The 13,028-nt window shown below is 39.2% G+C and overlaps 2 protein-coding genes across 2 annotated transcripts; one reads left to right on the forward strand and one right to left on the reverse strand.

The window, feature by feature from the left end:
- The first annotated feature begins 197 nt into the window (after positions 1-197).
- On the forward strand, positions 198-3,053 carry LOC140183223 (uncharacterized). Its single transcript, XM_072231249.1, has 3 exons — positions 198-722; positions 849-2,874; positions 2,992-3,053. The coding sequence occupies exons 1-3, from the start codon at positions 198-200 to the stop codon at positions 3,051-3,053; spliced, it is 2,613 nt and encodes an 870-aa protein (XP_072087350.1).
- On the reverse strand, positions 2,993-8,251 carry LOC112783842 (protein ENHANCER OF LHP1 1). The gene is made up of 12 exons (XM_025826911.3): positions 7,502-8,251; positions 6,158-7,269; positions 5,851-6,027; positions 5,564-5,677; positions 5,273-5,377; positions 4,821-4,955; positions 4,660-4,715; positions 4,464-4,563; positions 4,173-4,289; positions 3,936-4,062; positions 3,697-3,827; positions 2,993-3,602 (listed from the first exon to the last, which is right to left on the reverse strand). Exons 1-12 carry the CDS (start codon positions 7,779-7,781, stop codon positions 3,195-3,197), a joined length of 2,862 nt encoding a protein of 953 aa, XP_025682696.1. The 5' UTR covers positions 7,782-8,251; the 3' UTR covers positions 2,993-3,194.
- Between the last annotated feature and the right edge of the window lie 4,777 nt (positions 8,252-13,028).

Here is a 13,028-nt window from a genome sequence, read left to right on the forward strand (position 1 = left end):
ATTTTTTTTTTCTTCTTTTTCGGCTGCAATCTCTCAGCCGTGTTCCCTTTTCCCACCAGCTGACACTATCAGCTGTGTCTCTTCGTCAGAAATTGTTTTTTCGGCCTGTCCCCAAAATTTCTCCGCTGCCTAGGCTTTTTCCGGCCCTCGTTTCCCTTCTGCAGGTGTTTTCCGGCCGTTTCTGAGTGTTTGCCATCATGTCTTCTGAGGTAATCCCCGACACCAACTCCAATGGTGGTAAACCGGCTGTTCTAACAACTGTCGTTTCTAGAACCGCTACAATGACCTCTGAAAAATTGATGGGTGCCAAAAATTACCTTTCTTGGGCTGATTCTGTAGAACTTTGGTTCATGGGCCAAGGCTATGAAGACCACCTTACTAAATCTGTTGATGATGTTCGCGCCGCTGACAAAACCACTTGGAAGAAGATTGATGCCCAGCTATGTAACCTTATGTGGCAGACCATTGATCCACCAAAGCTGACTATGTTTCGGGCTTACAAAACTTGTAAAAAGGTGTGGGATCGTGCTAAAGCTTTATACACTAATGACATTGCAAGACTTTACCATGTTGCTAAGAAGCTGTGTAGTTTACAGCTTCAAGGAACTGATATGGAATCTTATGTTGGGGCTGTGGAAGCTGTCAAGGAAGAGTTTTCGACTCTCCTTCCCTATGTGTCTAATGCTGATGAACATCATGCTCAACAGGGAAAGCTGTTTTTGGTACTTACGTTACTTGGGTTGCCAGCTGAACTTGAATCTCTTCGGCAACAAATATTGGGCACCTCACCCGTTCCTTCCCTTCAAGACGTATTTGCATGACTCTTGCAATCCGGCCCCTCTCTTGAGACCCATACTTTCGACCAAACTGCATTGGCATCCCAATCTTCTTCTCAAGTGTCCTTTCAAGTGCCCACTCGCGGCGGCCGTGGGGGTCGTGGTAATGGTCGTGGTAATCGTACTCGCCCTAGTTGTACCCATTGCCATAGGATTGGTCATACTCAGGATAAATGTTATGCTCTCCATGGTCGTCCTACTAAGGTAGCTAATGTTGTCCAAACTAATGAGCCATCTGACGTTCACTCCGCCGCACAACCACAAGGGATATTTGTCTCTGGCAATGATTATGATGAGTTTCTCAAGTACCAAGCTTCAAAGCAGGCATCTACTCCCGTTGCTTCGGTGGCCCACTCTGGTAATTCTGTTGCTTGTATCTCTCATTCCTCTTCTCTTGGACCATGGGTCCTTGACTCAGGTGCTTCTGATCACATTTCTGGTACTTCTTCTGTCCTCTCTAAACTTGAACACCCTGCATTTCTTCCTTCTATCACTTTGGCTGATGGTTCTAAAATTGGTGCTAAGGGAATAGGTCAAGCTACTCCTCTTCCTACAATACCTTTGAAATATGTTCTTTACATGCCCAATTGTCCTTTCAATTTGATTTCTATTAGCCAACTTACTCGTTCTCTCAATTGTTCTGTTACCTTTTTTGCTGACTCCGTCATTGTGCAGGATCGAGGGACGGGACAGACGATTGGTACAGGATGTGAGTCTCAAGGACTGTATCGGCTTGCCTTACCCACTACTACTGTGTCTTCTGTTGCTGCTGTTGAGTCTCCGGACGTGGTCCATTGTCGCCTGGGACATACCAGCCTCTCGAAGTTACAAGCTATGGTCCCGAGTTTATCTCGTCTTACTACCTTAGAGTGTCAAACTTGTCATTTAGGTAAACATGTTCGTAGTTCTTTTTCAAGTCGTGTCAATACACGGGCTGCGTCTCCCTTTTCTGTTATTCATTCTGATGTATGGGGACCTAGTCGAGTTACTTCTCATTCAGGTTTTCGTTATTTTGTCACCTTTATTGATGACTTTTCTCGTTGCACTTGGCTATATTTAATGAAGGACAGATCTGAATTATTTGTACATTTCAAGTCTTTCTGTTCTGAAATTCAAAACCAATTCAAAACTTCAATTAAAATTTTACGAAGTGATAATGCTCGTGAGTATTTTTCAGCACCCTTTTCGTCTTACTTGTCCTCCAAAGTCATTCTACATCAGTCATCTTGTCCTCATACCCCTCAACAGAATGGTGTGGCTGAGCGTAAACATCGTCACTTGATTGAAACTGCTCGCACTCTTCTCCATACTCATGTTCCCCTTAAATTTTGGGGTGAGGCTGTTCTGACTGCATGTTATTTAATTAATCGTATGCCTTCTTCTGTTTTGCAAAATCAAGTTCCTCATTCCATTTTATTTCCTCATGAGCACATTTTTTCTCTTCCACTACGAGTCTTTGGTTGTACTTGTTTCATCCATGATCTTACCCCAGGCAAAGACAAGTTAACTGCTCGCTCTATCAAATGTGTTTTCTTAGGGTACACTCGATTTCAAAAGGGTTATCGTTGTTATTCTCCAGCTCTTAATCGTTTCTTCGTGTCTGCCGATGTCACTTTTCTTGAGAATACCCATTTTTTCTCTGCACCCGACATCACTTCACCTTCCATTACGGAGGTGCTTCCTGTTCCTTACTTAGATGGGCCTCCTATTCCCACAAAGCCTCTCCAAGTTTATCATCGCCGCCCACGGCCTGCAGTCCAAGATAACTCATCTCCTGAACCCGTGGCTGAACCGTCCTTGGATCCTTCTTCGGGAGTTAGCAGTAGTCCTCCTATTGCTCTCAGACAAGGTACTCGTTCCACCCGTAATCCTAATCCTATTTATAATTTTCTCAGTTACCATCGTTTATCATCTTCGCACTATGCTTTTACCTCCTCTTTGTCTTCTGTTTCTATACCCAAAACAACAGCAGAAGCTCTTTCACATCCAGGGTGGCGCCAGGCTATGATTGAGGAGATGTCTGCCTTACATTCTACTGGTACTTGGGATCTTGTTCCACTGCCACCGGGCAAATCTACTGAACACCCTAGTTTCAAAAAAAGAAAAAGAGGATATAAATGCTTTCAACTTGAATATGTATGTAACTATATTCCAGGTGCTGAACGAGGCTATGCATGCAATCTAAGAGTCCTAAAGAATTATGAATTCAAACAATAATTACAATAAGATTTCAGCGTAATGTACACAGGATCTTAAATCTTCTCTGCCACTTTATGCTTTTGTAATAACTTTGTCAACCATAAACTACCTGAACCCTCTTCATTGTTTATCATTCATTAAAGTAAAAGATGAATTTCTCTACTTAACAGAAGACTTCAAAAATGGATTAGAAGGCCGAGTTGGTTTCACCAAACTGGCCTCTGACTTGTTATTTGACTGCTTTATAGATTGGTCATGTGAATGAGAACGAGAAGGAGCATCCACTTTCACTGCTTTGTTACTTGTTTCATCTTCTACATGCTTTGCCTTCACAGTTTCCTTTAACATTGTTTTTTCACGTGTATTTGCTACTTGTGTTTTGTCTGTCTTGGTGAATGATGGAGCAGATAATCCTGGTGGTGATAATGACATAGTTACTGTTTTGGAAGCTTCAGTTTGAATTGGCATCTTGCTTCTGCTAAAGGAAGCATCAGCTGTGACGGGTGCAACATGGTTTTCAAAGGGTTTTGTTTCTGTAGTGTTCTTCATCTCATTGAGTAGCCTTTCCTGTTTAAAAAATGCAGGAACCACAGCGTAAAGATGACATAGTATATTGATTGTCCTTTTCCACTGTATGTTGTTAGAGTACAGGAAGGCTTACCTCCAATATGCTGCTGAACCTCTCAGCCAAGTTTGGAAGCTTCAGAGCAGTGACAAGTTTTATTGCGCCATTCATTGATTTTTCTAGTGTCAAAAGCTTTACAAGTTCAGTCGCACGCACAAGTTTATCACCTGAAACATCCAAATACATGAGATGACTACTTTTTCAATTTTACTGTTCAGGTTTGAGAGAGACAGCCACAGATATGGCAACACAAGCATGATGTTACAAGAACTCACCATAACAGCAGGATGCTATAAGCCTAAGGATACATCTATCTTGTGCTGCTTCATAATTGAAGGCTTCATCATCAAGTGAACTAGTATCCAAGCCAGCACTAGCCATGTCTTCTATTCTTTTCTGAATCTGCAGGTTACATATTTACTATTTCAGCTACTGAAAAGCACTGATAAAGAAACAAATACAAAAGGCTAAGAATAATGACCATTAAAATCAAAAAGGGTATAAGTACAAACCTCAAACAGATGCATGTTGTTCAATATGAACTCATTTTCAAGGGCTTCAGATCCCAAATCAGAGGAAGCAAGAGGAAATGAAAGATTTAGTACATTGAAGATTGGCTTTGGCAACACCTGAAAAGCAGGTCAAAATCCAATGGCCATTTAGTCATTTACACAAAAAAAAAAAAGTGGAGATATTCTTGTGTAGACACACATTTTTGTAGAGTATCTACGAATAAATTCTTAGGATTGTGCTCATACAAGATTTACTCAGACACAGAATACATCAAGCTGCCATACTCATACCTGTGGGAAGGTTTCAGGCTTTTTGCACGTTACACAATATAACTTGCTTGTATTCAACCCCACAACCCAATAGTTTTCATCAATCTTCTCCTTAGCAGCACTGCATTGAAATATTTACAAGATTAATCAATCACCAAATGTCATGCATAAAAACATATTAAACATGTATATGTAATTAATAAAACAAATGTTGAACCTGAAGAGCGGGAGCCAGCTACCACCAAATTGGCTTGTGTATAATCTTAGCACACCCTACATCAGAAACTTAACAAATCAGAGCTATTATAACAAGATGCTTTCATAAGCAAAGAGAAACAGTATCAAATATTACCATTTGTTTCTAACGAAAACCAGTACCTTGGAATCATAGGAACTCAATTGGCCTTCTTCACTAAACCCAAACCAACTTAGAGAAGAACCAGGAGTTATTGGCAATCGACCCCGAAGAAGCTGAGTCCCCTGAAGTAGATTAAATACTCTCAATTCTAGCACCTGCATGTTTGACAATATATATTATTTTGTTGTAAAGAGTTAGTTAAGTTTTTATGTTCTATGCTCTGCCACCAAGACAGTCTCTTCAAAATACTGAATAGATAAAGCATAATGAAGAGCTATGGGCAACGCTATCAAACTTGAGAATTCACCTAAACTTGTGGAGCTTAGGCAAACTTGTAAACTCAATTCGGGGACCTGAACTGGTAAGCACATAGGATTTTACAAGCTAATTGACAGTTTGATAACCTTGGTAACAGTATGCTATTATAAATTTAAGCAACACTTTACAGAACTACCATGAAGAATAAACCAACCTGATCATTGGAGGGAAGGCAAGCAGAGGCATGGGTAACAACTGCAAGCTTATCCCTGAAACCTGATGCAGTAACCACTGGCCCATCTATTGAAATAATATGCCTCTGCAGTGAAAACGTTTCAAAACTAAGCAAATGCTGGAGCGTAACTACCAACAACTATGATGTCTTTGTTATTTGTCTACCCTTTTAAACCCATAATTCCTTTTGCATTAAGTGCGTATCATGCCTCCAGTCTTCAGTTATTGAACATGAAAAAGAATTTAAATTATCTAGGAATGTGTGACAAACCTGCAAACCACCCTCAGTAAAGATGCGAAGATAGTTAAAACTAGTTACTGCAGCCACCCAAGCATCACCAAGTGCAACCACCTTCACTTCTTCCCCTTCAAAGCGCATGGACCACTGTGCAATTTATATTATTTAAAACAAAGTGAGCATATAGTAGACTTTCATATCATACAGAATTTTAACACAAACACACTATTAGAGTTGAGAGATGTTTAAATCACACTTCTTGTAAATCAAATATCTTCTGTAAACTTGCAGATTTTAACTAATTAAGCCTATAATCTAACCTCACTATTATTTGCCCAGCTACTAAATGGGCGATACATGAGAGTACTCATGTTGTTCTCCCCCTTGCAAGGATTTGCAAAGACGCTTCCACTCTCATTCAAAGCAGCCATGGTAAATCCAAAATGATCAGTCATTGATGGAATTCGTGGAGCACTTCCAGTATCATGAAAATCAATCTGTAACAAGATTCCAACTTATTGAAATTGCTTGAAGAAATGATCAACACAAAGAATGCACATGGAGATTGTGGGAATTTAGGCTGAAACTTTGAGCTTAAATTATAAGTCTGTAGTTCAAGTGCATTACCTCAATATGGGAGTATCCATCATGTTCAACAGTGGTTACGCTTCCAAGCATGTTGTAGCACAAGAAGCGCCTCTTTCCCGGCTGCACAGGAGTGGATCCCGGTTGAAATGCCTCCTGCATCTTTGATTTAGATGTAGCAACTGTGCTTCTATAACCCACACTCACATCATCCAATTTTTCCTTTTGAGAGCGGTTTCGTTTCTTATGAGATTCAACCTTGGGAAACAAATCAATCTCATCACCACCAATATCATCAATATCCAAATTCTCCTCACTCAATGTCTGTTTTCGCAATCTTTTCCTGCTAGGTGGCTCAGACTCACCATTACTATTTTCACCAAGATCACTCAAGCTTCCACCTGCACTATTTACTTCTTCATCATCCTCTTCAAAGAAAAGAAGCCCGTTACTTTTCTTGCTCTCAGGTATATCTTCAGTTGGAGACTTCATAGATGAAGGGATAACAGATTCCCAGATACCATACTTCCCCATAACATCAATAACAGCCAAGGCATTCCCAATTGGCTTCCAAGCCATGCAACATATCCTCTCATCAAATTTTTGTCTATCAATATCTTGCTTCCTATCAACATCCCATATAAGAACCTGCTTGTCTAAACTAGATGTAGCCATGTATTTTCCATTGGGCGACCAACCCAAGTAACAAATAGGTTGTGCGTGATCCCCTCTCAAAGAAAACAACTTTTCAGCAGTGTCCCTATCATATATCACCACATCATTTCGCAACCCTGGAACAGCCAACATCTCACCATCAGGGCTCCAGCTGAGAACATTCATAGTCGAAACATCTAAACCGTTATCAGGAGCAATGTTTTTGAGGTTATGAAGGATTCTCCCAGAGTGAAGCTCCCAGAAAATAACGGTTCCAGACGAGTCCAAGGATGCTAAGTACTCGCCATTGGGGTCAAAAGCTAAGCCAGTAACAGAACCTTTGTGGCCTTTGAGGACTCTAGCTATGGTTCCATCAATTGTGTTTATGAGCTTGATTCCTTCGTCGTCACCAGCAGCTGCCAACATGCTCCCAGATTTGTTGAATGCTAAGGAACGAATTGGAAGAGTAAACCTGGTGATATTAGTCTCGAACTCTCCAGCTGAAAATGTATCAATAGGTCAATCCCAAACAAATCTAATTGAAACCTAGAAATTGTGACAAAATTTTCCCAATGAATTGGAAAAGTAAACAACATACTCAGGAATTGAGGAAACTTTACGTATAAAGATAAAAAAACTAAAGAAAAACATCAATTTATCACTTGAACTTCCCAATAAAGTAAATTATTGCATCAGATCCAACTTCAAGAAGTGAAGATTGATAGAAAATACCGGGAAATTTGTAGAGCTTGACGGAATGATCGATGGATCCGGAAGCGAGGCAAGTGGAATTGGGGCTAAGAGCGAGGGCGGTGACACCGTCACGGTGGTGGCGGAGGGTCCTGAGGGGAGTGGAGGAGGGAAGGAGGGGGTCGTGGAGGGCGACGCAGATGTCGGAGGAGGCAGCGGTGACAAGGTGGCGAGCCTGCTGGTCCCACAGTACGGAGCAGAAGGAAGGGCGGCCGCCCTTGTTGGCGTGAGCCTCCCTTAGCTTCACCGACCGGATCTTCATGGCGGCTTCGGGTTATGTTATGATTTTTTAAGTTCTGGGTTTTGTAGAATGGGAATGAAGAGAGTAATAATGAATAAATCTGAAATGGGGGAAGGGCTTTCTTTTCTTGGCGCCAATATGGGGTTTGTGTTTTCAAGAATTGGCGGGACGGATGCAAAATCCAAAATAATTTTACAGCGGGACTAACTCTAATTTCTTGTTTTTGCATATTAGCCCTAGAATTATTCACATGTTTCACATTAACCCTTAAAAATTACTAATTTTACAGTGGATACTAACTTTGTTGAAAATAATGCTTCGGCTACAGGCAAACCAGAATTCTACGCCTTGCATCCTCAGCCTCTCAACACCGCTGATTCAAACTTTCATTGAAGCATGAACGTATTCATGGATTTGTCCATGGGGGAGAAAGAATTTTGTGGTTCTTTAAAAATCCATTGATAAAATTCTTAACTTGTGGTTAGTATTATAGCCAAACAGTATTTATGTGTGTTTATATTATGACCCAAAATAATGAAAATATTTTGTAATAGCAAATGGGTCTCTTATAATTAAGGCAAGCAAGCATGATTTGTAGCCCTACATTCTTTATTTGTAGTTTATACTTTATACATTGGCATTCAAAGTCCTTAAAAAAATCTTTTTTATGAATGAATATTTTTTTGTTTAATATTTTTTAAAGTATAACTCTGATGAATATTTATATTGCGTTGTTATATTTATTTGTGAGTAATAATGAATAATTTTTTGCCTTGTTATATTTATTTGTATTTTTTTTTAATTTCACAAAATAAATATAGTAATTATTTTAAAATTTTAATCTTTTATAATTTCTTTAAGAGTAATTCTTGGCATACAAGCGATTAAAGCTTGTAAGCCTTACAAGTTCAATTAAAACTAACGCTCAAAACACGCTTCGAACCATTCTTCTTCCTCTTCGTCTTCTCCTTCTTCTTTTCTTTCGTTTCTTGCCTTCTCTTTCTCCTTCTTCTTCTTCTTCTTGCTGCACGTTCTTCTTCCTCTTACTCTTCTTCTTCTCCTTTTCTTTCGTTTCTGCACGTTCTTCTTCATCGTCTTCCTCTTCTTCTTCATTTACGTTCTTTCTCTCTGTTTTATCTTTTTTTTTTCGATTTTTCATGGTGAAATCGTTTTTGAAGAAGAAGAAGCAGTAGAAGATGAGGAGGAGAAAGAGAAAGAGTTCTGAATTATGCATAAGATGTATTTTAACAAATTTTGGGTGTATTTCTTTAAATCCTTTGGGTGTATTTTCTGTAATCCTTTGGGTGTATTTCTATAATCGTTTGGGTAAATTTCTGTAACCGTTTGGGTGTATTTCTGTAATCATTTTGGGTGTACTTCTATAATCGTTTGGGTGTATTTCTGAAGTTCCATTATCTTCAAAAGGATTACAGAAATACACCCAAAGGATTACGAAAAATACACCCAAAGTATTTAAGAAATACACCCAAAATTCGTTGCATAATTCAGAACTCTTTCTCTTTCTCCTCATCTTCTGCTGCTTCTTCAAAACGATTTCAAAGCTTGATTTCAGAAACTATGAAAATCGGAAAAAAAAACGAAGAGGAAGAGGAAGAGGAAGAGAAGAAGAAGAACCGTTCTGAGTGTAGCGCTTTGAAAATAGGAAACGTTGAATAATGCATTAAAAGGCCTAGTAACTTGTAAGACTTGTAAGTCAAAAAGACTTGTATGTGTAGCACTCCTCTTTTTTTAATTATACAAATATTATTAGTTTAAATTTAAAGATATTAGCAAATTCCATAATATATAAAAGTGCACATTGTTGTTTTATAATTCAAAGAGAAATTTTCGAAAGAGTAAAATTTTAACAATTATTTGATACAATCATTTAAATAAAAAAAATTCACTACAAAAAACTAAAATTTGAAAAAATGTCAAATCTAAGAATATAATGAGAAAATAACTTTGTATTATTTTATGTGAAGATACTTTTATTTGATAAGGTGTAATAAAGGAGACTAAAATCTGTAGAATTAAAAATATTAAAAATTTAATATTATGAAAAAAAATACTAATGCTTAATTTGCTCAATTTTTAAAATTTTAGAGATGAAAATGACTCATATATATTTTTAGGAGCAATTCACTTAAATAAAATATTTAGAGAAACATTTTATTAGAATACAACTTTGTAAAACTAAAGACGCAATTACAATATTCATTTACTCTATAGAAATCGCTACTGGTAGCAGCAGATTAGAGCAATATGTAAACTGCTACTGACAGACGCAGTTTATGTGGAATAGCGTGCAAGTAGAAACCGTTATAGGTAGCAGCAGTTTCTGAACGAATGGATTTAGTCATAAACCGCTACAGGCAGTAGCGGTTTATGTGTGTTGTATACATATAGTTCTTGTCTCTATATACCTCTCCAAGGCAACGAGATAGTAGTGGAGTGCCATCTTTCACAAATGGATGGTGAAGAGAGTTTACTAACTCTAGTACATTGCTCTGGTAAAATTCAGAAGCAAAAGGTACGATGTTAAATTTACGGATAGAAAACTGCTTAGCCTTTTTATCCGGTCATCGAGTACGTTGGCCGATATAAAAAGCAACATATTACAGAAGTTGGGGGTGTGTGGGATAAAGTGTGTAAAAAAGTTGTTCTACACGATTCCTATTATTGTTGTGTCAACCGGTGTGAAGTATGAGACATTTGTAATAGAGTACGATGAAGATATGCAGGTCTTGTTACACTGTGGGCGAAGTTTTCCTGAAGTTAGAATACCCGAGTTGTTTGCCAAGTTGGAAGATGGCGTTCACAGCTCTAGAGCATTCTTCATGTTGCGGCCAATTTTGCCCTCAGCTTCAAGGGGCAGGATGCGAGGAGGCTACTTGTGAATGCTGCTTATGCGAAGACTGAGGCCGAGTTTGAGTATTGGTTTGATATTATGAGAACTGAAAATCTTGCTATGTGTGATTGGGCAAATAGAATGGAGTACAAAGGTGGACACAACACAATGATGGCGGTAGACAATTTGGCCACATGACGACCAACATATCTGAGTGTGTGAACTCGGTTTTGAAGGGCACTAGGAATCTACCAGTCACTTCGTTGGTCAAGTCGACATATCTATGGCTTGCAGAGTTGTTTGTTGTTCAAGGTCAGATGGCAGAGGCGCAACTAGGATCTGGGCACCAGTTTTGCCAGCGTTTGTGAAAGCCATTGAGCGGAACTTGAGGGATTCCAGATGCTTCACAGTTACACTGTTCGACAGACATCAGTTTGAGTATATCGTGGCGGAGACTACTCTTACAAGTAACTTCTTGTTAGGTACATATCAAATTTTCCTTAGAGGTCGTACCTGCGACTGTGGTCATTTTCACGCCCTGCACTACCCCTATTGCCATGCAATCGCATGCTGTGCTCAGTCGCGAATAGATTAGGTCTCATATGTTGATGACATTTACAGCATGTCTGAGGTCTTCAAGGTGTACCGGCATATATGCGAATAGAATTCTCGGTTGCATCAGCTGGTAACACTCTAAATCTCTCATGGAACCATGTGAAGTGGACTGTCATCTGCTTGACTTTATTCGGCGATGGCAGCTCACTAAATAACTCCTGGAACCATTCCCAAGTTGGTCAGCCACCCTCCATGAATTTTTCAAACTCAGCCAGGCACCCACTAATGGCTTTCCCATCGACAGGCAGCCTAAGCTGAAACGCCACATCTTGCAGCGTGACGGTGCACTCTCCGAAGGCATATGAAAAGTGTGCGTCTCGGGACGCCACCTCTCAATGAATGCACTAACCATAGGCTCATCCAACTAGAACCAACGACTGTTCAGCCTGGCCAAGTGGTACAAACCAGCCCTCTTCAAATAAGATATGATCCGTTCATGCATGGACATATTCTTTGCCACCGAACGCTATAGATACACCTATTTAGCTGCACCATTGATAAACCCATATTTTATGATGTATTTTGTGCTCAATTTAAGTGATTTATTCAATTCTTCACCCACTTATTCATGTAATTTGCATGGTTTTACTTTCTCTTCCTTATTATGTGATATATGTGAAAAACATGTTTCCTATGCTTTAGAAATATTAAAATTAATCATCCTTTATTATCATTCGATGCCGTGATTTGTGTGTTGAGTGCTTTCAGGCTTTATAGGGCAGGAATAACTTAAAGGATGGAAAGAAAACATACAAAAATGGAAGAAAAGCACAAAAATAGAGTTTTAAAGAAAAGGGCAGCGACGCGAACGCGTGGTTGAAGCGGCTGCGTGCCCAGCACGAAAAGGCAGCGACGCGAACACGTGACTGACGCGGACGCGTGCCTTGAGCATAACGCAAATGACGCGTACACGTGCCTGACGCGACCGCGTGAAAGAGCAGAACTCCATATGACGCGACCGCGTGATCCACGCGGACGCGTGACAGACGCCATGCACTAGAAATTGCAGAAAACGCCCCCAACGATTTCTGAACCCCTTTTTGGCCCAGATTCAAGTCCAAAAAACACAGATTAGAGGTTATAAAGTGGGGGAATGCATCCATGCATACGGGGGGATTCGATTATTCACTATTCATAATTTTAGATGTAGTTTTTAGAGAGAGAGGTTCTCTCCTCTCTCTTAGGTTTTAGGATTAGGATTCCTCTTAAAGGAATTAGGATTTCAACTTCCTCTCAGGTTCAATATTCCTTTTACTTTATATTTCTCTTTTACTTTCAGATGCTTTAATGCTTTTATTTAATTACTTATGTTGCCAAATTAGCTTATGAACCATTCATGTTAGGATTTTCTTTATTTAATATAAATTGAGGTATTTCAGATTTATGATTCTTATTTAGCTTTTTATATTCTTGGCTTTAATTGATTAACTGGAGGCTCTCGAGTTATCAAACTTATCGTGGTTGTTAATTGTTATTTTTGCTAATTGAATTGAATCCCACTAACTCTAGTCTTTCCTTAGGAGTTGGCTAGGACTTGGGGATCTAACTAATTAGTCCACTTAACTTTCCCTTGCTTTCGCAAAGGTTAACTAAGTGGGATTAAACTCAATTCTCATCACCATCGATAAGGATAACTAGGATAGGACTTCCGAATTTTCATACCTTGCCAAGAGTTTTATTAGATATTAATTTATTAATTCCTGCAATTTATTTTCCCTGTTCAACCCTTTTTAAAACCCAAAACACTGTTTTCCATAACTAATAATAAGAACACCTCCCTGCAGTTCCTTGAGAAGACGATC

This window comes from Arachis hypogaea, chromosome 20, assembly GCF_003086295.3.
Source record: "Arachis hypogaea cultivar Tifrunner chromosome 20, arahy.Tifrunner.gnm2.J5K5, whole genome shotgun sequence".
In the NCBI taxonomy this organism is placed as follows: Eukaryota; Viridiplantae; Streptophyta; class Magnoliopsida; order Fabales; family Fabaceae; genus Arachis; species Arachis hypogaea.